Below are 27,769 nucleotides of genomic sequence, written 5' to 3'. Positions count from 1 at the left end.
TCCCCATGGTTGGGCTCCTCCTCCTTGTATGGGGGATGATCAGATTTCGCTGTTCCAAGTTTCACTTGATAGGCGACGGTGGTGCAGATGCAGCTGAGGCAGTGGACAGGGAGAAATGTGAGTCCGGGTGGATGGATGGGATGGGCAAGGGGGGAGCCGTGGCCAGGAGTTGTGAGAGAGGGTGGTGGGGGTAGAGAGCTGGTACCCGCACAGCCAGGGCTCACCTTCTGAGACAGAAAAAGGGTTGAAATCCACTTATCAGCGTAACCTCTCTCCCTGCTCATGCCTTTCCTTCCTCTCTCCTCCTCTCCCTGCTCATCACTCTCTCTCCTCCTCTCCCTGCTCATCACTCTCTCTCCTCCCCTCTTCCTGCTGTTCTCCCTCTCTTTCCTCTTCACAAGCTCAGTCTCTTTAGCAAAGTAACTGTTGCCCCTTGAACTGACCTCGTCTCCCTCAGGTTAAATATCTGCGGTTCTGAACAATTTCTAACCCATCTTCTTTCCCTCCCCTGTTGGACTCTGACAGGTTTCGGATCCTCTTCTTGGGACTCTACGGACTGGTTCTGGTCCATTCTGCCCCAACTCAGAGGCAGTATTATGGACAAATTACATCCCCAAACTACCCCAATCCATATCCCAATAACAACATCAGCACATGGGACATAGCAGTGCCCAAGGGATTCCGGGTCAAGCTCAACTTCTGGCAGTTTGACCTGGAGCCCTCCGAAGCCTGCAACTACGACTACGTGAAGGTGAGGAAGAGCAACATCACCCTCCTCCTTTCTAAGGAGATGATGCTCATGCATGTCCCACACTCACTGCCTCACACTCAGCCCTCCCCAGTACCACAGCCTCAGGGGTCCCACACTCACTGCCTCACACTCAGCCCTCCCCAGTACCACAGCCTCAGGGGTCCCACACTCACTGCCTCACACTCAGCCCTCCCCAGAACTACAGCCTCAGGGGTCCCACACTCACTGCCTCACACTCAGACCTCTCCAGTACTGCAGCCTCAGGGGTCCCACACTCACTGCCTCACACTCAGACCTCCCCAGTACTGCAGCCTCAGGGGTCCCACACTCACTGCCTCACACTCAGCCCTCCCCAGTACTGCAGCCTCAGGGGTCCCACACTCACTACCCCCACACTCAGCCCTCCCCAGAACTACAGCCTCAGGGGTCCCACACTCACTGCCTCACACTCAGCCCTCCCCAGTACTGCAGCCTCAGGGGTCCCACACTCACTACCCCCACACTCAGCCCTCCCCAGTACTACAGCCTCAGGGGTCCCACACTCACTACCCCCACACTCAGCCCTCCCCAGTACTGCAGCCTCAGGGGTCCCACACTCACTGCCTCACACTCAGCCCTCCCCAGTACTGCAGCCTCAGGGGTCCCACACTCACTGCCTCACACTCAGCCCTCCCCAGTACTACAGTCTCAGGGGTCCCACACTCACTGCCTCACACTCAGCCCTCCCCAGAACTACAGTCTCAGGGGTCCCACACTCACTGCCTCACACTCAGCCCTCCCCAGAACTACAGCCTCAGGGGTCCCACACTCACTACCCCCACACTCAGCCCTCCCCAGTACTGCAGCCTCAGGGGTCCCACACTCACTGCCTCACACTCAGCCCTCCCCAGAACTACAGTCTCAGGGGTCCCACACTCACTGCCTCACACTCAGCCCTCCCCAGAACTACAGCCTCAGGGGTCCCACACTCACTACCCCCACACTCAGCCCTCCCCAGTACTGCAGCCTCAGGGGTCCCACACTCACTGCCTCACACTCAGCCCTCCCCAGAACTACAGTCTCAGGGGTCCCACACTCACTGCCTCACACTCAGCCCTCCCCAGTACTGCAGCCTCAGGGGTCCCACACTCACTACCCCCACACTCAGCCCTCCCCAGAACTACAGCCTCAGGGGTCCCACACTCACTACCCCCACACTCAGCCCTCCCCAGTACTGCAGCCTCAGGGGTCCCACACTCACTGCCTCACACTCAGCCCTCCCCAGAACTACAGTCTCAGGGGTCCCACACTCACTGCCTCACACTCAGCTCTCCTCAGTACTGCAGCCTCAGGGGTCCCACACTCACTGCCTCACACTCAGCTCTCCCCAGAACTACAGCCTCAGGGGTCCCACACTCACTGCCTCACACTCAGCTCTCCCCAGTACTGCAGCCTCAGGGGTCCCACACTCACTGCCTCACACTCAGCTCTCCCCAGTACTGCAGCCTCAGGGGTCCCACACTCACTGCCTCACACTCAGCTCTCCCCAGTACTGCAGCCTCAGGGGTCCCACACTCACTGCCTCACACTCAGCCCTCCCCAGTACTACAGCCTCAGGGGTCCCTCACTCACTGCCTCACACTCAGCCCTCCCCAGTACTGCAGCCTCAGGGGTCCCACACTCACTGCCCCCACACTCAGCCCTCCCCAGAACTACAGCCTCAGGGGTCCCACACTCACTGCCTCACACTCAGCCCTCCCCAGTACTGCAGCCTCAGGGGTCCCACACTCACTGCCCCCACACTCAGCCCTCCCCAGAACTACAGCCTCAGGGGTCCCACACTCACTGCCTCACACTCAGCCCTCCCCAGTACTGCAGCCTCAGGGGTCCCACACTCACTGCCTCACACTCAGCCCTCCCCAGTACTGCAGCCTCAGGGGTCCCACACTCACTGCCTCACACTCAGCCCTCCCCAGTACTGCAGCCTCAGGGGTCCCACACTCACTGCCTCACACTCAGCCCTCCCCAGTACTGCAGCCTCAGGGGTCCCACACTCACTGCCCCCACACTCAGCCCTCCCCAGAACTACAGCCTCAGGGGTCCCACACTCACTGCCTCACACTCAGCCCTCCCCAGTACTGCAGCCTCAGGGGTCCCACACTCACTGCCTCACACTCAGCCCTCCCCAGTACTGCAGCCTCAGGGGTCCCACACTCACTTCCCCCACACTCAGCCCTCCCCAGTACTGCAGCCTCAGGGGTCCCACACTCACTGCCTCACACTCAGCCCTCCCCAGTACCACAGCCTCAGGGGTCCCACACTCACTGCCTCACACTCAGCCCTCCCCAGAACTACAGCCTCAGGGGTCCCACACTCACTGCCTCACACTCAGCCCTCCCCAGTACTACAGCCTCAGGGGTCCCACACTCACTGCCTCACACTCAGCCCTCCCCAGTACTACAGCCTCAGGGGTCCCACACTCACTGCCTCACACTCAGCCCTCCCCAGAACTACAGCCTCAGGGGTCCCACACTCACTGCCTCACACTCAGCCCTCCCCAGAACTACAGCCTCAGGGGTCCCACACTCACTGCCTCACACTCAGCCCTCCCCAGAACTACAGCCTCAGGGGTCCCACACTCACTGCCTCACACTCAGCTCTCCTCAGTACTGCAGCCTCAGGGGTCCCACACTCACTGCCTCACACTCAGACCTCCCCAGTACTGCAGCCTCAGGGGTCCCACACTCACTGCCTCACACTCAGCCCTCCCCAGAACTACAGCCTCAGGGGTCCCACACTCACTGCCTCACACTCAGCCCTCCCCAGAACTACAGCCTCAGGGGTCCCACACTCACTGCCTCACACTCAGCCCTCCCCAGTACTGCAGCCTCAGGGGTCCCACACTCACTGCCTCACACTCAGCCCTCCCCAGAACTACAGCCTCAGGGGTCCCACACTCACTGCCTCACACTCAGCCCTCCCCAGTACTGCAGCCTCAGGGGTCCCACACTCACTGCCCCCACACTCAGCCCTCCCCAGAACTACAGCCTCAGGGGTCCCACACTCACTACCCCCACACTCAGCCCTCCCCAGAACTACAGCCTCAGGGGTCCCACACTCACTGCCTCACACTCAGCCCTCCCCAGTACTGCAGCCTCAGGGGTCCCACACTCACTGCCTCACACTCAGCCCTCCCCAGTACTGCAGCCTCAGGGGTCCCACACTCACTGCCTCACACTCAGCCCTCCCCAGTACTGCAGCCTCAGGGGTCCCACACTCACTACCCCCACACTCAGCCCTCCCCAGTACTGCAGCCTCAGGGGTCCCACACTCACTGCCTCACACTCAGCCCTCCCCAGAACTACAGCCTCAGGGGTCCCACACTCACTGCCTCACACTCAGCCCTCCCCAGAACTACAGCCTCAGGGGTCCCACACTCACTACCCCCACACTCAGCCCTCCCCAGAACTACAGCCTCAGGGGTCCCACACTCACTGCCTCACACTCAGCCCTCCCCAGTACTGCAGCCTCAGGGGTCCCACACTCACTGCCTCACACTCAGCTCTCCTCAGTACTACAGCCTCAGGGGTCCCACACTCACTACCCTCACACTCAGCCCTCCCCAGTACTACAGCCTCAGGGGTCCCACACTCACTGCCTCACACTCAGCCCTCCCCAGTACTGCAGCCTCAGGGGTCCCACACTCACTGCCTCACACTCAGCCCTCCCCAGTACTGCAGCCTCAGGGGTCCCACACTCACTGCCTCACACTCAGCTCTCCCCAGTACTGCAGCCTCAGGGGTCCCACACTCACTACCCCCACACTCAGACCTCCCCAGTACTGCAGCCTCAGGGGTCCCACACTCACTGCCTCACACTCAGCCCTCCCCAGTACTGCAGCCTCAGGGGTCCCACACTCACTGCCTCACACTCAGCTCTCCCCAGTACTGCAGCCTCAGGGGTCCCACACTCACTGCCTCACACTCAGCCCTCCCCAGAACTACAGCCTCAGGGGTCCCACACTCACTGCCTCACACTCAGCCCTCCCCAGTACTGCAGCCTCAGGGGTCCCACACTCACTGCCTCACACTCAGCCCTCCCCAGTACTGCAGTCTCAGGGGTCCCACACTCACTGCCTCACACTCAGACCTCCCCAGAACTACAGCCTCAGGGGTCCCACACTCACTGCCTCACACTCAGCCCTCCCCAGTACTGCAGCCTCAGGGGTCCCTCACTCACTGCCTCACACTCAGCCCTCCCCAGTACTGCAGCCTCAGGGGTCCCACACTCACTACCCCCACACTCAGCTCTCCCCAGAACTACAGCCTCAGGGGTCCCACACTCACTGCCTCACACTCAGCCCTCCCCAGTACTGCAGCCTCAGGGGTCCCACACTCACTGCCTCACACTCAGCCCTCCCCAGTACTACAGCCTCAGGGGTCCCACACTCACTGCCTCACACTCAGACCTCCCCAGTACTACAGCCTCAGGGGTCCCACACTCACTGCCTCACACTCAGCCCTCCCCAGTACTGCAGCCTCAGGGGTCCCACACTCAGTGCCTCACACTCAGCCCTCCCCAGTACTGCAGCCTCAGGGGTCCCACACTCACTGCCTCACACTCAGACCTCCCCAGTACTGCAGCCTCAGGGGTCCCACACTCACTGCCTCACACTCAGCCCTCCCCAGTACTGCAGCCTCAGGGGTCCCACACTCACTGCCTCACACTCAGCCCTCCCCAGTACTACAGCCTCAGGGGTCCCACACTCACTGCCTCACACTCAGCTCTCCCCAGTACTGCAGCCTCAGGGGTCCCACACTCACTGCCTCACACTCAGCTCTCCCCAGTACTGCAGCCTCAGGGGTCCCACACTCACTGCCTCACACTCAGACCTCCCCAGTACTGCAGCCTCAGGGGTCCCACACTCACTGCCTCACACTCAGCTCTCCCCAGAACTACAGCCTCAGGGGTCCCACACTCACTGCCTCACACTCAGCTCTCCCCAGTACTGCAGCCTCAGGGGTCCCACACTCACTGCCTCACACTCAGCTCTCCCCAGTACTGCAGCCTCAGGGGTCCCACACTCACTGCCTCACACTCAGCCCTCCCCAGTACTGCAGCCTCAGGGGTCCCACACTCACTGCCTCACACTCAGCTCTCCCCAGTACTGCAGCCTCAGGGGTCCCACACTCACTGCCTCACACTCAGCTCTCCTCAGTACTGCAGCCTCAGGGGTCCCACACTCACTGCCTCACACTCAGCCCTCCCCAGTACTACAGCCTCAGGGGTCCCACACTCACTGCCTCACACTCAGCTCTCCTCAGTACTGCAGCCTCAGGGGTCCCACACTCACTGCCTCACACTCAGCCCTCCCCAGTACTGCAGCCTCAGGGGTTCCACACTCACTGCCTCACACTCAGCCCTCCCCAGTACTGCAGCCTCAGGGGTCCTGCATTCACCACCTCTGAGCTGAGCCCTCCCCAGTACGACTGCTTCATAAGAACCTGCATGTTGGGTCAGACCAAGGTCCACTGAGCCAATCCAGATCCCCAAATCCCTCGTGGGTCCCATGCTCCCTTCTTGCAAGCTGAGTTCTCCCCAATAAAACAGCCGGGTTTCCTTCATTGCACTTTCTTTTCTTAGGTGTCAGCAGATAAGAAGGATTTGGGCAGATACTGTGGTCAGACGGGTTCCAAAGTGGGCAACCACCCTGGTCAGCGAGAATTTGTGTCCAGAGGAAACCGCATGAAGCTGCTTTTCAACTCTGACTTCTCCAATGAGGAAAATGGCGTCAGCATCTTCTACAAAGGCTTCCTGGCCTTTTATCAGGCTGTAGGCAAGTAAGGGGACAGGGGAGGGGTCCTGGGTTCTCTTCCCCTCTCAGGGAGACTCCTGGGTCAGTAACCAGGGCGGCCCCTGTCGTAGCCTGAGCTGCACCTGCGGGTGGTCTTCTGTCCCACCCATTCCAGCTTCTCATTGTGAAAGGGTCTGTGAGCTGGGTCAGAGCCCCCGCAGCGCTGAAAGGGGTGACCCCCCCCCCCCCCCCCCCGGGATAAGAAGCAGCAGAAATGCCCCGGGAAGGGGATGCGGGGAGCGACGAGTGCCGCAGAGCCCGGAGCTAGCGCTTTGCTGATCCCTGCCTTGTTTCTCCGCCCTCCCAAATAATGCTCCAGATGTGGACGAATGTGCCCCAGATGATGGCGGCAGCGACGGTGCCGGTCAGCCCCGCTGTGAGCAGCTCTGCCACAACTACATCGGAGGCTACTTCTGCTCCTGTCAGCCGGGTTATGAGCTGCAGAGCGACCAGAGATCCTGCAAAGGTGAGGAGGAGGAGCCCTGGGGCAGTGTGAGCCCTGCTCTGCGGCTCTTATCAGGACCTCTTCTGTCGCCTCCACACTCCTGCAGCCATGGGGCAGGGTGAGCCGTGCACTGCGGCTCTTATCAGGACCTCTTCTGTCGCCTCCACACTCCTGCAGCCATGGGGCAGGGTGAGCCCTGCACTGCGGCTCTTATCAGGACCTCTTCTGTCGCCTCCACACTCCTGCAGCCATGGGGCAGGGTAAGGCGTGCACTGCGGCTCTTATCAGGACCTCTTCTGTCGCCTCCACACTCCTGCAGCCATGGGGCAGGGTAAGGCGTGCACTACGGCTCTTATCAGGACCTCTTCTGTCGCCTCCACACTCCTGCAGCCATGGGGCAGGGTAAGGCGTGCACTGCGGCTCTTATCAGGACCTCTTCTGTCGCCTCCACACTCCTGCAGCCATGGGGCAGGGTAAGGCGTGCACTGCGGCTCTTATCAGGACCTCTTCTGACGCCTCCACACTCCCAAGCAGCTCGGCGGATGCTCCAGCAGCCCCAGTGTTGCGCAAACTCCTCCTTACGAGCAGGGAGGGGGGGTTTCTGCAGGGGCTCCTCTCCTTACGCTGTCTGGCTGGCTCCTTCCATGGAGGCCTGGGCTAGCGCTGAGCCAGACGTGGCTACGGCAGGAGGTGAAGAGCAGCCCGCGTCCTGCACGGGATCTGACTCTGCCCTTGCGTTTTTCAGTTGAATGCAGCAACGCGCTCTTCACGGAGGCGGCGGGGCACATTTCCAGCCCGGAGTACCCCAGCCCCTACCCTGCCAACCTGCGGTGCAACTACAGCATTCAGCTGGACCAGGGGCTGAGCGTCCTCCTGCGGTTTCTGGATCCCTTTGAAATAGACGCACACCGGCAGGTTGAATGCCCGTACGACACTCTGCAGGTACCTCCCGGTCCTATTCCTGCCTTGGGCAGCTCCGATAAAACCATCCGGGGGCTGCTTAGCCTGGGGGGAAATAGTCAGGAGAGAAATTGAATTTTCACAGCACAGATGCTTACAGCCACGCTGAGGGGCGGGCGATGTGGAGGCAGGGAAACCCCCCTCCAGTCACATGAAAGCTTTACAATGAGCTTCCTACTTAGACTGGCCGCCCATTAAGCTTTATAGGCAGGGAAACCCCCCTCCAGTCACATCAAAGCTTTACAATGAGCTTCCTACTTAGACTGGCCGCCCATTAAGCTTTTTAGGCAGGGAAACCCCCCTCCAGTCACATCAAAGCTTTACAATGAGCTTCCTACTTAGACTGGCCGCCCATTAAGCTTTATAGGCAGGGAAACCCCCCTCCAGTCACATCAAAGCTTTACAATGAGCTTCCTACTTAGACTGGCCGCCCATTAAGCTTTATAGGCAGGGAAACCCCCCTCCAGTCACATCAAAGCTTTACAATGAGCTTCCTGGCCGCCCATTAATCTACTGCTCCGTCCATCCACTCAGTGTCCTTTCCTCATCCAAATCTCCAAACCATCCAATGACCTCTCTGTCTGTCCCCAGCCCCGGGCACACGTCCCTCCCTGTCTACCTTCCTCCTCCTGTGCACCTTTTTTTACATTTTATATCCCGTCCGTCCGTCCGTCCCTTGTGAGACTTCATAGCCGGGGATTACTGCAGCTCTTCCTCTCGCTGACTCCAGCAATCTCTCTGTCATTTCCTTCACTGTAGATGGTTTAGGCTCCTGGTGACATGAAATGCCCTCACTGTGCCTTTCCCACAGATCTTTGCAAAAGGGAAGAGGATTGGAAAATACTGTGGTACGCAGAACCCGGGAATCCTGGACACGCAGAGCCACACCGTGGACCTGCTCTTCACGACCGATGAGTCCGGGGACAGCCGAGGCTGGAAGCTTCATTACACCTCAGAGCGTAAGGAGCGGCTTCTTCCAAACTCTGCTCTCTGCAGGGTCCAGCGGGTCACAGAGCGCAGGAGGCCTTCCCTGGCCTAGGATCTTCAGCTTATGCTGGGGCAGTCCCTTTTCTTGGGTTGGAAAATGTGTTGATTTTTTTTTTAGCAGAAGTCACCGCTCACTAACGTGAACGCCTTTCTCCTCAGGCGTCCGCTGTCCTCAGCCTGTTGTGAAGGATGAGTTCAGCATCCTGAAACCAGTGCAAGCGGAGTATCGTCTGCACGACTACATCCTCGTCAGCTGCAAGACAGGGTACAAGCTGATGGAGGTACTGGGGGCCTTGCTTCCTCCTCGCAGCATCGCCTCGGCTCACTGCCTTCGTCTCGCTTTCCATCACTTTCTGCTCTCCTTCCCTCATTCTGACCGAGTCCCTGATCTTCTTCTTCTTGTCTGCTGCCGGCTGCGAGAACAGGAGAGTGAGCTGTGATTTCTCTTAGCCCTGCAAATCCTGGAGCTTTCCCCCTCTCACCTCCCTCCTTCATCTGACTGCAGCCGTGGCCTCAGGATCCCTCACCTTCGAGCTTTCAGTCACTGCTCCTCCACATTCTTGTTTCTGTAGGATGAAAAGGAGCTGAGATCCTTCACCTCTGTCTGCCAGCACGACGGCACCTGGCACCGAGAGCTCCCAAGCTGTGAAAGTGAGTGCACACCGCATTCAGAGGCCTGGCCTTCCTCCTCAGACCTGATTAACTTTCCTCTTTCCCCACACTGCTCCGCCACATCCTGCAGGAGAGATACACACATATGTACACCGCAAGCTCCTGGGAGGTGTCTGCTTCTATTTAATCATGAGGATGCGCCCCACACTGCTCCACACAGAATCCCTCTTCCATCCCTGCAAGGAGCTCTGTTCCTGGACACACACACACACACATATATATGTACACACACACATATGTACACACACACGCACATACACACGTACACACACACACACACAAGCTCAGCCTGGGAGATCCTGCATACAAACTGCTCCACCAAAGGAGCCACAACCCTTCCCTCGGGATCTCCCCCGGTCCCTCCTCACACTCACACCTCCATGAATGGAAGTGCAACCCTTCCCTTGGGATCTCCCCCAGTCCCTCCTCACACTCACACCTCCATGAATGGAAGTGCAACCCTTCCCTCGGGATCTCCCCCGGTCCCTCCTCACACTCACACCTCCATGAATGGAAGTGCAACCCTTCCCTCGGGATCTTCCCTCGGGATCTCCCCCAGTCCCTTCTCTCACACACCTCCATGAATGGAAGTGCAACCCTTCCCTCGGGATCTCCCCCGGTCCCTCCTCACACTCACACCTCCATGAATGGAAGTGCAACCCTTCCCTCAGGATCTCCCCCGGTCCCTCCTCACACTCACACCTCCATGAATGGAAGTGCAACCCTTCCCTCGGGATCTCCCCCGGTCCCTCCTCACACTCACACCTCCATGAATGGAAGTGCAACCCTTCCCTCGGGATCTCCCCCGGTCCCTCCTCACACTCACACCTCCATGAATGGAAGTGCAACCCTTCCCTCGGGATCTCCCCCGGTCCCTCCTCACACTCACACCTCCATGAATGGAAGTGCAACCCTTCCCTCGGGATCTCCCCCGGTCCCTCCTCACACTCACACCTCCATGAATGGAAGTGCAACCCTTCCCTCGGGATCTCCCCGGTCCCTCCTCACACTCACACCTCCATGAATGGAAGTGCAACCCTTCCCTCGGGATCTCCCCCGGTCCCTCCTCACACTCACACCTCCATGAATGGAAGTGCAACCCTTCCCTCGGGATCTCCCCCAGTCCCTTCTCTCACACACCTCCATGAATGGAAGTGCAACCCTTCCCTCGGGATCTCCCCCGGTCCCTCCTCACACTCACACCTCCATGAATGGAAGTGCAACCCTTCCCTCGGGATCTCCCCCGGTCCCTCCTCACACTCACACCTCCATGAATGGAAGTGCAACCCTTCCCTCGGGATCTTCCCTCGGGATCTCCCCCAGTCCCTTCTCTCACACACCTCCATGAATGGAAGTGCAACCCTTCCCTCGGGATCTCCCCCGGTCCCTCCTCACACTCACACCTCCATGAATGGAAGTGCAACCCTTCCCTTGGGATCTCCCCCGGTCCCTCCTCACACTCACACCTCCATGAATGGAAGTGCAACCCTTCCCTCGGGATCTCCTCCGGTCCCTCCTCACACTCACACCTCCATGAATGGAAGTGCAACCGTTCCCTCGGGATCTCCCCCGGTCCCTCCTCACACTCACACCTCCATGAATGGAAGTGCAACCCTTCCCTCGGGATCTCCCCCGGTCCCTCCTCACACTCACACCTCCATGAATGGAAGTGCAACCCTTCCCTCGGGATCTCCCCCGGTCCCTCCTCACACTCACACCTCCATGAATGGAAGTGCAACCCTTCCCTCGGGATCTCCCCCGGTCCCTCCTCACACTCACACCTCCATGAATGGAAGTGCAACCCTTCCCTCGGGATCTCCCCCGGTCCCTCCTCACACTCACACCTCCATGAATGGAAGTGCAACCCTTCCCTCGGGATCTCCTCCGGTCCCTCCTCACACTCACACCTCCATGAATGGAAGTGCAACCCTTCCCTCGGGATCTCCCCTGGTCTCTCCTCTCCCACACACCTCCATGTGTGTGGAAGTGCAACCATAACCTGGGGGATCCCATACACACACTCACATACACAATGCTCTGCCTGTCAAGACCACAACACTGTCCCAGGTGGACCCTATCACCTGGCATGAGAGGAGTGTTAAGTGTTAAGTTCAATGCATATCCAGCATGGCTCCCTGCTTCAACAGCAGGGGAAAAGAAAAAACAACCAACAAGGGCTGTACAACATAGTCTGGGTAAAACAAATAAGCATGGGTGTAGCTTGCTTATTGCGGCGGCTACTACCCCTAACTAATCAAGCTAGATATTTCACTTGGATGCAGCTCCATCACTGCTCTCTACATTAATGGTGGGGGTGGAAGGGAAATAGAACCAAGAGCTAAGAGAAACAGATAAGTATGAGAGAAAAAATGTGTGAAGCTTGCTGGGCAGACTGGATGGGCCGTTTGGTCTTCTTCTGCCGTCATTTCTATGTTTCTATGTTTCTATGTTTCAAATCTGGTACGGTATCCTTGTCTCCGTGGAGAAGCACCTTAAGCTTCTCCTCGGCGCTTAACGGCGCTGGCGCTTAACAGGAGCATTCATTCACAGCCACATTAATTCAAGCCTAATTTTCCCATTTCCTGACCTCCAAATGACCACTGATGAGGAAGAAAAGCACTGTCATTTGTACGGCTGATAGACATTTGAACACTCGCTACAATAATTAACTCATTAATATTCCTCTTCTACAGTTGTGAACTGCGGGATACCCAAGAAATTGTTCAATGGGGAATATAATTATGAGCGTTTGTCAAACGAGAACACGTACCAGTCAGTAATTAAGTATCAATGTAACGAGCCTTATTACAGAATGCTAACGAAGGGCGGCGATGGTGAGTATCTGCTAATAAAAATGTGTTTTGTGGCTAAATTCCCACAATCCACCTTTCACTCTCCCTCCATCACTAAAATCTGATCCTCATCCATTCCACACCTCCCACATAAATTCTCTTATGTACGTACAATTCATCTTCTTATTCCTCCCCTACATCCTCAACCCTTATCTACCGCTTCCCCTCTTTTCATTAGAACCATGCGATTTCCCTCTCCCTCACTCTGCTTTTAAACTTTTCTCTCTTTTCCGCCCTCTGCCCCTACTATCTCCTCGTGCCCTATGCACTGGTCGCCCTGCGTTTGCACATCTGCTTGCAGCCTCCTGAACCAAGAAGAGATAATCCGTCCCTTTGCTGGATGTCTCCTCTTGTTTTCCTTTCCAGGGACCTTCTCTTGCACAGCTCAGCGCTCCTGGAAGGATGCACAGGACCTTGAGGGCATTCCCGAGTGTTTGCCAGGTGAGCAGGAGCCCTGTTAGGGCGGCGTAGGATTGCGCACGTGTGAGTGTGGACCGAATTCCTCTCCCAGCTTAGTAAAGGCTTTGGATGAAGGAAGGACTCGGCCTGCAGTGTAGACTGGGCAGATTGTAATACATGGGGAAAGTGAGTTGGGTCAGCACCAAGTTGAAGCAGTTGGGCGATACAAAATAACGGGCCGTTACAGTAAAAACGCGGGAGAGCGGGCGAGCGTCCGCTCTCCTGTGCGCGAGATACAGTATCTTAATTTATTTAAATTAGGCCCGGCGGTAAAGAGAGGCGCTAGGGACACTAGTGCGTCCCTAGCGCCTCTTTTTTGATGGAAGCAGCAGCTGTCAGCGGGTTTGACAGCCGACGCTCAATTTTGCTGGCGTTGGTTCTCGAGCCCGCTGACAGCCACGGGTTCAGAAACCAGACACCTGCAAAACTGAGCGTCCGGTTTTCGACCCGACAGCCGTGGGTCCATTTAAAAAATTTTTTTTTAAATTTTTTACTTTTTTAAACTTTCGGGACCTCCGACTTAATATCGCCCTGATATTAAGTCAGAGGATTCACAGAAAAGCAGTTTTTAATGCTTTTCTGTGCACTTCCCTGGCTCCGGCAAAAATTAGCACCTACCTTTGGGTAGGCGCTAATTTCTGAAAGTAAAATGTGCGGCTTGGCCGCACATTTTACTTTCTGTATCGCGCGGGAATGACTAATAGGGCCATCACCATGCATTTGCGTGTTGCGGGTGCTATTGGTTTCGGGGGGGTTGGACGCCCGTTTTGGACGCGCTATTACCCCTTACTGAATAAGGGGTAAAGCTAGCGCGTCCAAAACGCGCATCCAAATGTCGGCTAACAGTGCGCTCCATCGGAGCCGGAGCGCACTGTACTGTATCGGCCTGTAAGTGATGTGTTTATTAGCATACAGAGCACCGCCTCTGCACACAGCACTGTACACTGTAATGCTAACGTTCCCCAGTGCTGACTTGGGTTGTTGTTGCGTTTTTGCACAGTGTGTGGAAAGCCTGAGGTCCCGGTGACAGATACTGGAAAGTCATTGGAGGGAAGAGAGCGAAACCTGGCAACTTCCCCTGGCAGGTCTACCTGCGGACAGCTGGGAGCGGATTCGGTGGTGGAGCAGTTATTGCCGAGCGCTGGATCCTCACTGCTGCCCATGTGATTCACCCCAAGGGTACAGAGCAGAATGACCTGCAAAAGGTCCTCAACGATATAGAGATCTTTCTTGGGCACATTAATGTGGAAGAACAGATTAAGCTAGGCAATTACCCTGTGGAAAACATATTTGTGCATCCGAAGTACACAAAAGATGAGCATGATTACAATCACGACATTGCCCTCATCAAGCTGCTGAACAGCGTCACCATGCACAGGAACGCCATGCCAATCTGCCTGCCCGACAGCACCCATGAGGCCCTCTACACCGACGGGCAGATGGGCTATGCCAGTGGCTTTGGTGTGACTGAGCAGAAGAGAATCTCAAATGATCTTAGGTACGTCCCGCTCCCCATTGTGAGTGACCTTCGATGCAGAGATTCCCTGCTAGGGAAGAGGATTAATAATGAAACCCACGTGTTTTCCGAGAATATGTTCTGCGCAGGATTTCCGAAGACCAATAAAACTCTGGGGGATTCCTGCCAGGGGGACAGTGGTGGGATCTTCACCGTGGAGGACCTGACGAGCAACCGCTGGCTTGCAGTGGGCATCATCTCCTGGGGCATCGGTTGTGGTCAAGGCTACGGCTTTTATACCAAAGTCATCAACTACCAAGACTGGATAAGAGAAGTGATGAAGGAGTAGAACGCCATCGTCATCATCCTCGTGCTGAGCACTGTTTGCAAACAAATAAAACCAAAACTGTCTGGGAGAACAAGTAAAAGAGAGTTAACCTGTCTGAGTCTGGCAGGAGTGGGTGGGTGGATGTGTAGCCCCCTGTGCCCACATTTATCCTCATGGGAAGGAGGTATTCTGGGGCGGGGCCCTGCATCCATCCGATCCACGCAGCACGGGGGCCCTGCATCCACCCGATCCACGCAGCAAAGGGGCCCTGCATCCACCCGATCCCTGCATCCAGCCGATCCACGCAGCACGGGGGCCCTGCATCCACCCGATCCACGCAGCACAGGGGCCCTGCATCCAGCCGATCCCTGCATCCAGCCGATCCACGCAGCACGGGGGCCCTGCATCCACCCGATCCACGCAGCACAGGGGCCCTGCATCCAGCCGATCCACGCAGCACGGGGGCCCTGCATCCACCCGATCCACGCAGCACAGGGGCCCTGCATCCACCCGATCCACGCAGCACGGGGGCCCTGCATCCACCCGATACACGCAGCACAGGGGCCCTGCATCCAGCCGATCCCTGCATCCATCCCATCCATGCAGCATGGGGGCCCTGCATCCATCCCATCCACGCAGCACGGGGGCCCTGCATCCAGCCGATCCCTGCATCCATCCCATCCACGCAGCACAGGGGCCCTGCATCCAGCTGATCCCTGCATCCATCCCATCCACGCAGCACAGGGGCCCTGCATCCAGCCGATCCCTGCATCCATCCCATCCACGCAGCACGGGGGGCCCTGCATCCATCCCATCCACGCAGCACAGGGGCCCTGCATCCAGCCGATCCCTGCATCCATCCCATCCACGCAGCACAGGGGCCCTGCATCCAGCCGATCCCTGCATCCATCCCATCCATGCAGCACGGGGGCCCTGCATCCATCCCATCCACGCAGCATGGGGGCCCTGCATCCAGCCGATCCCTGCATCCATCCCATCCACGCAGCACAGGGGCCCTGCATCCAGCTGATCCCTGCATCCATCCCATCCACGCAGCACAGGGGCCCTGCATCCAGCCGATCCCTGCATCCATCCCATCCACGCAGCACGGGGGCCCTGCATCCATCCCATCCACGCAGCACAGGGGCCCTGCATCCAGCCGATCCATGCATCCATCCCATCCACGCAGCACAGGGGCCCTGCATCCAGCCGATCCCTGCATCCATCCCATCCATGCAGCACGGGGGCCCTGCATCCATCCCATCCACGCAGCATGGGGGCCCTGCATCCAGCCGATCCCTGCATCCATCCCATCCACGCAGCACAGGGGCCCTGCATCCAGCTGATCCCTGCATCCATCCCATCCACGCAGCACAGGGGCCCTGCATCCAGCCGATCCCTGCATCCATCCCATCCACGCAGCATGGGGGCCCTGCATCCATCCCATCCACGCAGCACAAGGGCCCTGCATCCAGCCGATCCCTGCATCCATCCCATCCACGCAGCACAGGGGCCCTGCATCCAGCCGATCCCTGCATCCATCCCATCCACGCAGCACGGGGGCCCTGCATCCATCCCATCCACGCAGCACAGGGGCCCTGCATCCAGCCGATCCCTGCATCCATCCCATCCCACGCAGCACAGGGGCCCTGCATCCAGCCGATCCCTGCATCCATCCCATCCACGCAGCACGGGGGCCCTGCATCCAGCCCAACCACGCAGCACGGGGGCCCTGCATCCAGCCGATCCCTGCATCCATCCCATCCATGCAGCACGGGGGCCCTGCATCCAGCCGATCCCTGCATCCATCCCATCCACGCAGCACGGGGGCCCTGCATCCAGCCCAACCACGCAGCACGGGGCCCTGCATCCACCCGATCCACGCAGCACGGGGCTCTGCATCCACCCGATCCACGCAGCACGGGGGCCCTGCATCCAGCCGATCCCTGCATCCAGCCCATCCACGCAGCAGGAGTAGCTAATCAATTCAGTGGCGGCTTGAAGCACGAGTGTCGCAGATTAACTGGCAGCAGAATTAAAACAAATTTAAGAAATATTTCTTCAGTCAAAGCATAATCAAGCTGTGTGATCTGGTAGCAGAGGATGTGATCGAGGCAAGGAGAATAGCGGGGTTTGTAGAGCGTCCTGAAGGGAAAGTCCGTAGCACATTATTAGGCAGGCAGAGCAGGGAAGGTTATAGCCATTCCTGGGCGTGAGTAACAGGAATTAGATCTGCCTTGTACTTCTCACCCAGATTGACTGCTGTCAGAGAGAGAATTAGGGGCTGTGTTCCCGCTTGGCACGATGCATCTTCCTGGAAAGGTTCTGGATAAAAGTAATTCAGTATAAAATGTGAGAAAAAGATGGAGGCCCCATCTGCAATGTAGAAGTGGCGCACGTCTCTCCGCACAGTGCCCGCTGCTCTGCCTGACCCCATGATGCACCTCCCACCCAGCAGTGCTTGTGCCCTTCCCCTGTGCTGCCCCCTCCCTGCTGGCAGTGCCCCTCCTGCCCCTGCCTGGGTACTGATGCCACACTCTGACCCGAGGAAGCTCTGCAGCTGTTCTGGATCCAGGACTGGTGTAGGATTTATAAATCTCACTGGCTTTACAATGTCTGCTTCGTGTAATGTGCTTTAATGTTACTGCCCTGCAGCGATTCACAGAGGCAGGGTCCAGGAACCACAGTGTCATCATTCAATGCTGACCCGCATTTTCCAGACAGGACATGTAAACTAAATGCATTAAAAGAAAATGATATCTCATCAAGTCAATACTCCTCTTTCTTCCCAGATCAGTGAAATAATTCTGATCTAAGTGAGGCGCCCTCCCAGAGGGGAGGCGTGAGTGAGAGGGACTCTGACCTGGTGGGTGAGGTCAGTGAGGGGAGGAATGAGAGAGACTGCATCACAGGTGATGATAGGGGTCATGGTGGAAGTCCAAACCAGTTCTTGCAGGAGCCCTCGGCAGTAAGAGCAAAGCATTGTGTGCACAGAGTTCCAGTAAAGCACATGACTTTCTGTTAGTGTGGTCAGGAATCAATCTTTTGCTAGTCTGAAGGTCCTTGTCCTGTGTTTACCAGTCCATGCTGCTAGCGTCTCTATAGTGTTTGCTCCCCGTCTCATGCTGTCCACTCACCATGGAGTCTGCAGTCCAGAGTCCAGCACTCTCTCAATCCAAGCAGCCCCACATCCAGACCGGGAGCTCCTTCTCCCACCCACCAGTCTCAAGGCATGATGTGATAAGTCTATTCCTTTATATCCCATTCCCTCTCCGAGTAGCCAAAGGTTAAACGTTGTGCTGACCAACAACAGTGACTGCTCCTCTCCTTCATACAGCCAGGACCTTGCATCCCGCTAACATGACAGCTGTCACTCTTACATGATGGGGAAAATGTGTTTTATCCTTCTGTTTCTGTCTTCTTTTCCCCTCATGAGTGGACCTCTCAGCTTTGCCTTGCATTACTTTGTTTTCTAATCTTTCGTTCTGCCCCTTCTCTCTCCTCTCAGCAGCTCTGATATCTCATCTTTGCCCATTCCAGTCTCTCTCCCCTCCCCTCACAGGTAGAGACACAGATTTTGTGCTGATATGGACAATGTGTATATATTTACCCCTCCCCAAGCACTAAAGAAGCTTTGCACTAGCCCAGCTCTTGATATTTCAGGGTGGTGGCCTGGCTCGTCCTCTGCTCCTGGCGACACTGGCGAACTTTCATCTCCCAAATACCCTGCTCCATACCTTCCAATCAGGAACATCTCTCAGTGCCTCCAAAGTACCAAATTTGGCTTCAGTTCACCTATGTGGATGTGGATGTGGATGACCACCTTAAGCTAAGGCCTCCAGAGTTCCCAGGCCATGGAGGGGCGGGGGAGTGGATGCAGGATCCATCTTTCTGATAATAGAGCTGGTGGAGTAGATGTCCCATTGAGAAGCTGAGGATAATTTCAGATGTAATGACGCCCTCTCAACAGGTGATTGACACACAGACCCCCCCAGTCACAATCTGCGGGAACCCAACCTTCTCTTCCAATGAGGAGGAGGAAGAGCCTGTTGAGTTCATGTCTTCTTCGAATAGGATAACCGTGGTACTTAAATCTTACCCAAGCAGGGGCCGACGCATCCGAGGACTGTCTGCTTGGAATACAGCAGAAGAGGCATGGAAACATGGACATGTAAATGTACACACGTCTGCGTGTATTTTGGCCCATTTTTCCACTTCTCTGAATATTTCATCGTTTCCTGCCATGTTCAGTCGCCAACGAGTGTGCGGATGGGACCAGCCGCTGCCACCGCCTGGCCAGTGTCGGATATTCCTCTAAAAGGACAGGTCATTTGAAAAGGAAATGTAGATACATAGGGAGATTCATAAGGAAGCTGTGCCCAATGAGCAGTGAGCAACGTCGCCGCAGCTCCTGCACAGTAACTGATAATAGTCACCGCCACTCTTACACCCAAGTTTCAGAATAATTTCAGCACCTCCCCAGCTCAATTCCCCCAAACCTCAGGTGACAGCAGGTTGTAGACTACCTCTCCTCGCGTGATCTGATTGGGTCATGTGAGCTATGATGTCACAAATTACACCACCCACCTTAAACCAATCAGGTCAACTGCATGTGAGGTCACGGCTGCTCCCTGGAGTTCAGGGAAATTACACAGGATCAGCATACAGAATTGAAAAAAAGAATACTTTTACAGTCATACTTATTACTACTTGCTCTAAGTATTTTTCAAATATTGCACATAGCATATTTAATTTTATTCTGATTTATATTCCACCTTTCCTGACTGGAACCTTAGGTATTTTCCCTGTCCCTAGAGAGCAAGGAGAGTAAAGGAGGAAACCCGTGCAGTCAGTGTCTCCTTCATGCACTCTCAGCCTTGTCTTTAAACATTTTACTCTCACTCAGTCGATATATTCAGGGACGGGAGGATGATAGATAAGGATGGATGATGATGATTAGTATTCATAATATTTGTTGCATATATAATGCGATTATTCCACACCAGCTGTTACAGGATAAGAGATAATTACAAGGGCTGTGGCCCAAATAGCTTACTGTCCAAATGACTGGCTAAAGGCAAGTAAGTGCTGGTGACCGAGAGATGACCTGATTCACAAATATGGGATGGGAAGTACAGGAGTGAGACGTACAGAAAGCCATGAATGGATAAAATGAGCAGGTCTTAAGTTAGCTGGTGGGTAAGTAGGCTGGATGGGTAGATGATGGGTACATAGGCTGTGATGGGTAGATGATGGGTAAGTAGACTCAGGCTGTGATATGTATGCTGGTCATTAGATGGTGGGTAAGTAGGCTGGATGGGTAGATGATGGGTAAGTAGACTCAGGCTGTGATATGTATGCTGGTCATTAGATGGTGGGTAAGTAGGCAGTGATGGGTAGATGGTGGGTAAGTAGACTCAGGCTGTGATATGTATGCTGGTCATTAGATGGTGGGTAAGTAGGCAGTGATGGGTAGATGATGGGTAAGTAGACTCAGGCTGTGATATGTATGCTGGTCATTAGATGGTGGGTAAGTAGGCAGTGATGGGTAGATGATGGGTAAGTAGACTCAGGCTGTGATATGTATGCTGGTCATTAGATGGTGGGTAAGTAGGCAGTGATGGGTAGATGATGGGTATATAGGCTGTGACGGGTAGATGGTGGGTAAGTAGGCTGTGATGGGTAGATCATGAGTAAGTAGACTCAGGCTGTGATATGTATGCTGGTCATTAGATGGTGGGTAAGTAGGCAGTGATGGGTAGATGATGGGTAAGTAGACTCAGGCTGTGATATGTATGCTGGTCATTAGATGGTGGGTAAGTAGGCAGTGATGGGTAGATGATGGGTATATAGGCTGTGATGGGTAGATGGTGGGTAAGTAGGCTGTGATGGGTAGATCATGAGTAAGTAGACTCAGGCTGTGATATGTATGCTGGTCATTAGATGGTGGGTAAGTAGGCTGTGATGGGTAGATGGTGGGTAAGTAGACTCAGGCTGTGATATGTATGCTGGTCATTAGATGGTGGGTAAGTAGGCTGGATGGGTAGATGATGGGTAAGTAGACTCAGGCTGTGATATGTATGCTGGTCATTAGATGGTGGGTAAGTAGGCAGTGATGGGTAGATGGTGGGTAAGTAGACTCAGGCTGTGTTATGTATGCTGGTCATTAGATGGTGGGTAAGTAGGCTGTGATGGGTAGATGGTGAGTAAGTAGACTCAGGCTGAGATATGTATGTTGGTCATTAGATGGTGGGTAAGTAGGCTGTGATGGGTAGATGATGGGTAAGTAGACTCAGGCCGTGATATGTATGCTGGTCATTAGATGGTGGGTAAGTAGGCTGGATGGGTAGATGATGGGTACATAGGCAGTGATGGGTAGATGGTGAGTAAGTAGATTCCGGCTGTGATATGTATGCTGGTCATTAGATGGTGGGTAAGTAGGCTGGATGGGTAGATAATGGGTACATAGGCTGTGGTGGGTAGATGATGGGTAAGTAGACTCAGGCTGTGATATGTATGCTGGTCATTAGATGGTGGGTAAGTAGGCTGTGATGGGTAGAAGGTGAGTAAGTGGACTCAGGCTGTGATATGTATGCTGGTCATTAGATGGTGGGTAAGTAGGCTGGATGGGTAGATAATGGGTACATAGGCTGTGGTGGGTAGATGATGGGTAAGTAGACTCAGGCTGTGATATGTATGCTGGTCATTAGATGGTGGGTAAGTAGGCTGGATGGGTAGATGATGGGTAAGTAGACTCAGGCTGTGATATGTATGCTGGTCATTAGATGGTGGTTAAGTAGGCTGGATGGGTAGATAATGGGTACATAGGCTGTGGTGGGTAGATGATGGGTAAGTAGACTCAGGCTGTGATATGTATGTTGGTCATTAGATGGTGGGTAAGTAGGCTGGATGGGTAGATGATGGGTAAGTAGACTCAGGCTGTGATATGTATGCTGGTCATTAGATGGTGGGTAAGTAGGCTGTGATAGGTAGGTGTGGGTAAGTAGACTCAGGCTGTGATATGTATGTTGGTCTTTAGATGGTGGGTAAGTAGGCTGTGATAGGTAGGTGTGGGTAAGTAGACTCAGGCTGTGATATGTATGTTGGTCTTTAGATGGTGGGTAAGTAGGCTGTGATAGGTAGGTGTGGGTAAGTAGACTCAGGCTGTGATATGTATGCTGGTCATTAGATGGTGGGTAAGTAGGCTGTGATGAGCAGATGCAGTGCTCAGCTGATCATTCTCTTCCTTACATCTTTCAGTGGTGGATTGTGGTCTCCCTAATGAGATGCAGAATGGTGACATAAAATATTTGTTGGACTCTGAGGAATTTACTTACAGCTCAGAGATTCAGTACATCTGTACACCAAAGTATTACGAGATGAAGTCATCAGGAAATGGTACATACCCTACAGATATTAACATGCTTTGTATAGCACATTTCAGACACCCTGAAGAAATCAAATATTAACCAGAATACTCAGCATTGTGCCATCTGAAGTAGCAAGCTCCAGCATAGTTGGACTCTGTGTCAGCCAGATCAAATTCTCTGTACTTATTTATTTAAAAGTTTTATATCCTGCCTCTTCCAAAATGTTTGTCATAATAAAATCATACATAAAATCATAAAAGTGATACAAACAACATAAACAATAAAATATTAAAGTTGTAAACCCAATGGAAAAGCTTCATATAAAAATGCAAAGCTTTGCCCCCTTGCTAAAGGTCATACTATCACTCTGTTCATGCAAAGTGCTGGAAGAGCAGAGAGAAAGGCTCTTACTCTGGTCTGCTGTAGCCTGCCTTCTTGTGGGTAGATGAGTACCTGATGAACGTAGTGACTGAGCCGACTCCCAGCACTGCAGGTTTTCAGCTAAGGAACGAAGATGTTTCCCCATGCAACAGGTGGCCTGTAAGAAGCATCAACTTTAACTTCACTCTCCGTTGAATAGGGAGCATAAGCTGAAGAGTTTCTGCCTTTAACCCCATAACTTTTCCAGTAAACGTGACCTGTAAGCCAACCATTCAGAAAACAGCGGTGGCCTCAGCATGACATGTACCCCACCGTTAGCGAGGAGGGGAACAGAAAGAAGACGCCTCCCTAGCCTTTCTGTTGCTTGTTTCCTAAACTCAGCTCTTGAGTTTTTGGAAGGCGACGACATTGATGCAAGGTCCACATGTACTTTCACTTTGAACATCGCCAGGGGTACAAGGCTCGTGCAGACATTGGTACTTGCTTTCCGTGCAGGTAGCATTTTGCTGGAAGGGCATGTGAGCAGATCTGAAATGGCAATTTCCATGTGTAAATTCCTCCCTCTGGCCCAACCACACTCCCGGGAACGCCTGCTCCCAACGTGGCTAGAAGGATGCCCGCTGTGCGTGCCCAGACTTTGAGGGTGGGCAGCTGATTAATGCGAGGAAACATTTTATAACCCGCAGAAACCACTCTGAGGTTGCCTGCCAGCCCTGCATGTCCACAGCCACCGCCTTCAGCTCTAATGAGGCTGGGAATGTATTTGGCATTAATTCCTCCCTGCTCCAGAGTAGCTCCGGACCCTCCTTCAGCCCAGCCGTGTGGAAACTGGCAGATCTGAAGAGCTTGCCGTGCTTTGCACTGTGATCTTCCAGGAATTCCTTCTTTATGCTCTGTGCAAGCTTCAGATCTTGACAGACAATGATTTTGTTTCTTCAGGCTACAGGAGAAGCAAAGAGAGCGGGACAGAGGATGTTCTGGAGTGTGCTCCAGGTAACCCCAACCTATTAGATTCATCTCTGCTCTGTATCCAATCCACTGGACCAAGTCAACCCAAAGATGCAACCAGGGGACCTATTTCAATAAATTTGTAGCCTATCATTAGCTGAAGATTGGAAAATGGCCAGTGTCACCCCGTGTTGTGATGCCGCCGTGGGACAAGCCTGTGAGCGGCCTCTCACCTCCCACGTTGGCCCGATGCTACGCTGTTGTCCCCGACGCCGGCCCATGCTTTCCTTCACGGCAGGTCCGACGCCGCTTCCTCCTTTGGGTCTGGGAGCCACCATTGCTGCTGCCCCTGGGGCCATCGACGCTGCTACTTCTGTCCTAGTTCAAGTAGTTTTAGTCTTACTGTTTTGCAGGAGTGTGCTTAAGAAAGTTTAACCGTCCATGTGCTGGCCACAGTGCACGGCGATTGGACGCACATCCATAACTCCCGATGCAAAACGGAGGTTAGCACATCCAAAATGTGCATCCAACCCACCGCACAGTTAATAACACTCATCACATGTAAATTCACGTTCATGGTCTTCACCGAATGCCTTGTGAGGAGAGGTTGAAGAATCTAAATATGTACCCCCTGGAGGAAAGGAGGAGCAGAGGTGATAGGATACAGACTTTCAGATACTTGAAAGGTTTTAATGATCCAAAGACAACGACAAACATTTTCCGTTGGAAAAAAATCAGCAGAACCAGGGGTCACGATTTGAAGCTCCAGGGAGGAAGATTCAGAACCAATGTCAGGAAGTATTTCTTCACGGAGAGGGTGGTGGATGCCTGGAATGCCCTTCCGGAGGATGTGGTGAAGACCAGAACTGTGAAGGACTTCAAAGGGGCGTGGGATAAACACTGTGGATCCATAAAGTCAAGAGGCCGCCAATGAAGAGTGGGTGGCTCGCGGGAATGACGGCTACTGCCTGGAGACAATACCCTTATTCAATAAACATACACACGGTTAATGCAACTCCAACATTGCTGTAAAATTCAACGGCAAGAGGAAACGTGGAAAAAAGGATTTGCATTCACAAAAAAGCAGGGTGTAGCTTGCATGTTACGGCGGTTACTACCCCAAACCAAATAAGCCTGATACTTCACTTTCAATGCATATCCAGCATAGCTCTCTGCTTCAATGGCAGGGGAAATAAAGAAAATATGATTTTTATATTCCGACAACAACCAACAAGGACTGAATTACATAGTCTGGGTAAACAAATAAGCATGGGTGTAGCTTACTTGTTACGGGGGTTACTACCCCAAATCAATTAAGCCTGATACTTCACTTTCAATGCGTATCCAGAGAAGCGCTCTGCTTCAACGGCAGGGGGAATGAATAAAAGTGGATTTATATTCAGATAACAGCCAACAAGGACTGAATTGCACAGGCTGGTTAAACAAATAAGCGTGGGAGTAGCTTGCTTATTGCAGTGGTTACAACCTCTAACCAATTAAGCCTGATACTTCACTTAGATGCAGTTCCAGCACTGCTCTCTATATTAATGGCGGGGGTGGAAGGGAAATAGAACCAAAAGGTTACTAAAGGCCAAGAGTAACAGATAAGTATGAGAAAGAGAGAGAGAGAGAGAGAAAGTGTGAAGCTTGCTGGGCAGACTGGATGGGCCGTTTGGTCTTCTTCTGCCGTCATTTCTATGTTTCTATGAGGCTATTAGCTATTCCCCCCCTCCCCCATGCAAAAAAAAAAAAAAAAAGTACACCCGACGCGCACATTTTAAGCCTCAAAAATTAACACCTGTCCTGGAGCAGCCCAAAAGGTTTACAGTAAAGCAGAAAATACTGCTTTTCTGTACTTCCTTCGTGGCGATATTAAGTAGGAGAAACCAAAAAAGGTAAAACCTAAAAAAAAAAAAAAATCTTTTAAAATGTTCCGGCAGTCAGGTTAGGAAAAGGGAGGCATCTGTTTCCCTGGCCCGAGCTTTTCCCGAGCCGTGGCTGTGCACAGGTTAGGAAAAGGGAGGCGTCTGTTTCCCTGACCCGAGCTTTTCCCGAGCCGTGGCTGTGCACAGGTTAGGAAAAGGGAGGCGTCTGTTTCCCTGACCCGAGCTTTTCCCGAGCCGTGGCTGTGCACAGGTTAGGAAAAGGGAGCCGTCTGTTTCCCTGACCAGAGCTTTTCCCGAGCCGTGGCTGTGCACAGGTTAGGAAAAGGGAGGCGTCTGTTTCCCTGACCCGAGCTTTTCCCGAGCCGTGGCTGTGCACAGGTTAGGAAAAGGGAGGCGTCTGTTTCCCTAGCCCGAGCTTTTCCCGAGCCATGGCTGTGCACAGGTTAGGAAAAGGGAGGCGTCTGTTTCCCTAGCCCGAGCTTTTCCCGAGCCGTGGCTGTGCACAGGCTAGGAAAAGGGAGGCGTCTGTTTCCCTAACCCGAGCTTTTCCCGAGCCGTGGCTGTGCACAGGTTAGGAAAAGGGAGGCGTCTGTTTCCCTGGCCCGAGCTTTTCCCGAGCCGTGGCTGTGCACAGGCTAGGAAAAGGGAGGCGTCTGTTTCCCTGACCAGAGCTTTTCCCGAGCCGTGGCTGTGCACAGGTTAGGAAAAGGGAGGCGTCTGTTTCCCTGACCAGAGCTTTTCCCGAGCCGTGGCTGTGCACAGGTTAGGAAAAGGGAGGCGTCTGTTTCCCTGGCCCGAGCTTTTCCCGAGCCGTGGCTGTGCACAGGTTAGGAAAAGGGAGGCGTCTGTTTCCCTGACCAGAGCTTTTCCCGAGCCGTGGCTGTGCACAGGTTAGGAAAAGGGAGGCGTCTGTTTCCCTGGCCCGAGCTTTTCCCGAGCCGTGGCTGTGCACAGGTTAGGAAAAGGGAGGCATCTGTTTCCCTAACCCGAGCTTTTCCCGAGCCGTGGCTGTGCACAGGTTAGGAAAAGGGAGGCGTCTGTTTCCCTAGCCCGAGCTTTTCCCGAGCCGTGGCTGTGCACAGGTTAGGAAAAGGGAGGCATCTGTTTCCCTGACCCGAGCTTTTCCCGAGCCGTGGCTGTGCACAGGTTAGGAAAAGGGAGGCGTCTGTTTCCCTAACCCGAGCTTTTCCCGAGCCGTGGCTGTGCACAGGTTAGGAAAAGGGAGGCGTCTGTTTCCCTGACCAGAGCTTTTCCCGAGCCGTGGCTGTGCACAGGTTAGGAAAAGGGAGGCGTCTGTTTCCCTAGCCCGAGCTTTTCCCGAGCCGTGGCTGTGCACAGGTTAGGAAAAGGGAGGCGTCTGTTTCCCTGACCCGAGCTTTTCCCGAGCCGTGGCTGTGCACAGGTTAGGAAAAGGGAGGCGTCTGTTTCCCTGACCCGAGCTTTTCCCGAGCCGTGGCTGTGCACAGGCTAGGAAAAGGGAGGCATCTGTTTCCCTAACCCGAGCTTTTCCCGAGCCGTGGCTGTGCAGAGGTTAGGAAAAGGGAGGCGTCTGTTTCCCTAGCCCGAGCTTTTCCCGAGCCGTGGCTGTGCAGAGGTTAGGAAAAGGGAGGCGTCTGTTTCCCTAGCCCGAGCTTTTCCCGAGCCGTGGCTGTGCACAGGTTAGGAAAAGGGAGGCGTCTGTTTCCCTGGCCCGAGCTTTTCCCGAGCCGTGGCTGTGCACAGGTTAGGAAAAGGGAGGCGTCTGTTTCCCTAGCCCGAGCTTTTCCCGAGCCGTGGCTGTGCACAGGTTAGGAAAAGGGAGGCGTCTGTTTCCCTAACCCGAGCTTTTCCCGAGCCGTGGCTGTGCACAGGTTAGGAAAACCTGTGCAGATTCGTAAAACTCAGCACAGTTCCCCCTGGCGTCTCCTTTCTGGCAGGGCAGCCCGGAGAGGGCACTGGATGCGTTAGGAGGGCGGGTGCTCAGTCATGAGCCAGCATTGCACCAGCCCGTAAAGTGGCAAAGTGCACATAAAATAGATTGCTCTTTCTAAAAAAGTACAAGTCCTGTTTGTGGACTTCAGAGAGGGAGGAAGCTGGAGCTGCCGCAGGGACTGCACCCGGCAGGCCAGGTACCAGCATGCAAAGAGCACAACATCGGCGCCAGGCACCGGGCCCCTCTCTGTGCCAGCTGAGCCGACATCCTTCCCTGCTCTCCTGTAATTACTCAGCACCACTGCTCGCTCTGTCTCAGCTCTGCTGCGGGGACGTGGGACTAGGTGAGTAACTTCAGTACCAGACGAGCAGGAACCACTTCCACATCTGAACATCCTCTAAACGGCACGACACAGACAGGACTGCCAGATCCTCTGCAGCCCTCCAGGAAACTAATCTCATCTAATCTGCATCTGTATAAACCTTTCAGGTACACAAAGGACCCCCTGATATGGTTTAAGGAAATGCAA

The 27,769-nt window shown here is 54.6% G+C and overlaps 2 protein-coding genes across 7 annotated transcripts; both read left to right on the top strand.

Annotated features, from left to right (window-relative positions):
* Nucleotides 1–14,799, top strand: C1R (complement C1r). The gene is given in 12 exon segments (XM_029580797.1): nt 1–117; nt 526–751; nt 6,374–6,566; nt 6,904–7,050; nt 7,775–7,971; nt 8,801–8,948; nt 9,136–9,257; nt 9,549–9,627; nt 12,342–12,482; nt 12,867–12,941; nt 13,960–13,992; nt 13,995–14,799. Coding segments are annotated over 12 exon segments (2,133 nt in total). The 5' UTR covers nt 1–115; the 3' UTR covers nt 14,765–14,799.
* A 51-nt stretch (nt 14,800–14,850) lies between these two features.
* LOC115078130 (nascent polypeptide-associated complex subunit alpha, muscle-specific form-like) lies at nt 14,851–17,511 on the top strand. Of its 6 annotated transcripts, none has more exons than XM_029580799.1 (2): nt 14,851–14,993; nt 15,060–17,511. In XM_029580799.1, the coding sequence occupies exons 1-2, from the start codon at nt 14,885–14,887 to the stop codon at nt 16,817–16,819; spliced, it is 1,869 nt and encodes a 622-aa protein (XP_029436659.1). In that variant the 5' UTR covers nt 14,851–14,884; the 3' UTR covers nt 16,820–17,511. The 6 variants fall into 6 exon arrangements, with proteins under 6 accessions (XP_029436659.1, XP_029436660.1, XP_029436658.1 ...); XM_029580800.1 differs by having other exon boundaries at nt 14,851–15,487; nt 15,572–17,511; XM_029580798.1 differs by having other exon boundaries at nt 14,851–16,425; nt 16,459–17,511.
* Nucleotides 17,512–27,769: the final 10,258 nt, after the last annotated feature.

Source organism: Rhinatrema bivittatum, chromosome 16 (genome assembly GCF_901001135.1).
Source record: "Rhinatrema bivittatum chromosome 16, aRhiBiv1.1, whole genome shotgun sequence".
Taxonomy (NCBI): Eukaryota; Metazoa; Chordata; class Amphibia; order Gymnophiona; family Rhinatrematidae; genus Rhinatrema; species Rhinatrema bivittatum.
Note: the sequence above shows the minus strand (reverse complement) of the source record. Positions and strands in the feature narration are given on the sequence as shown.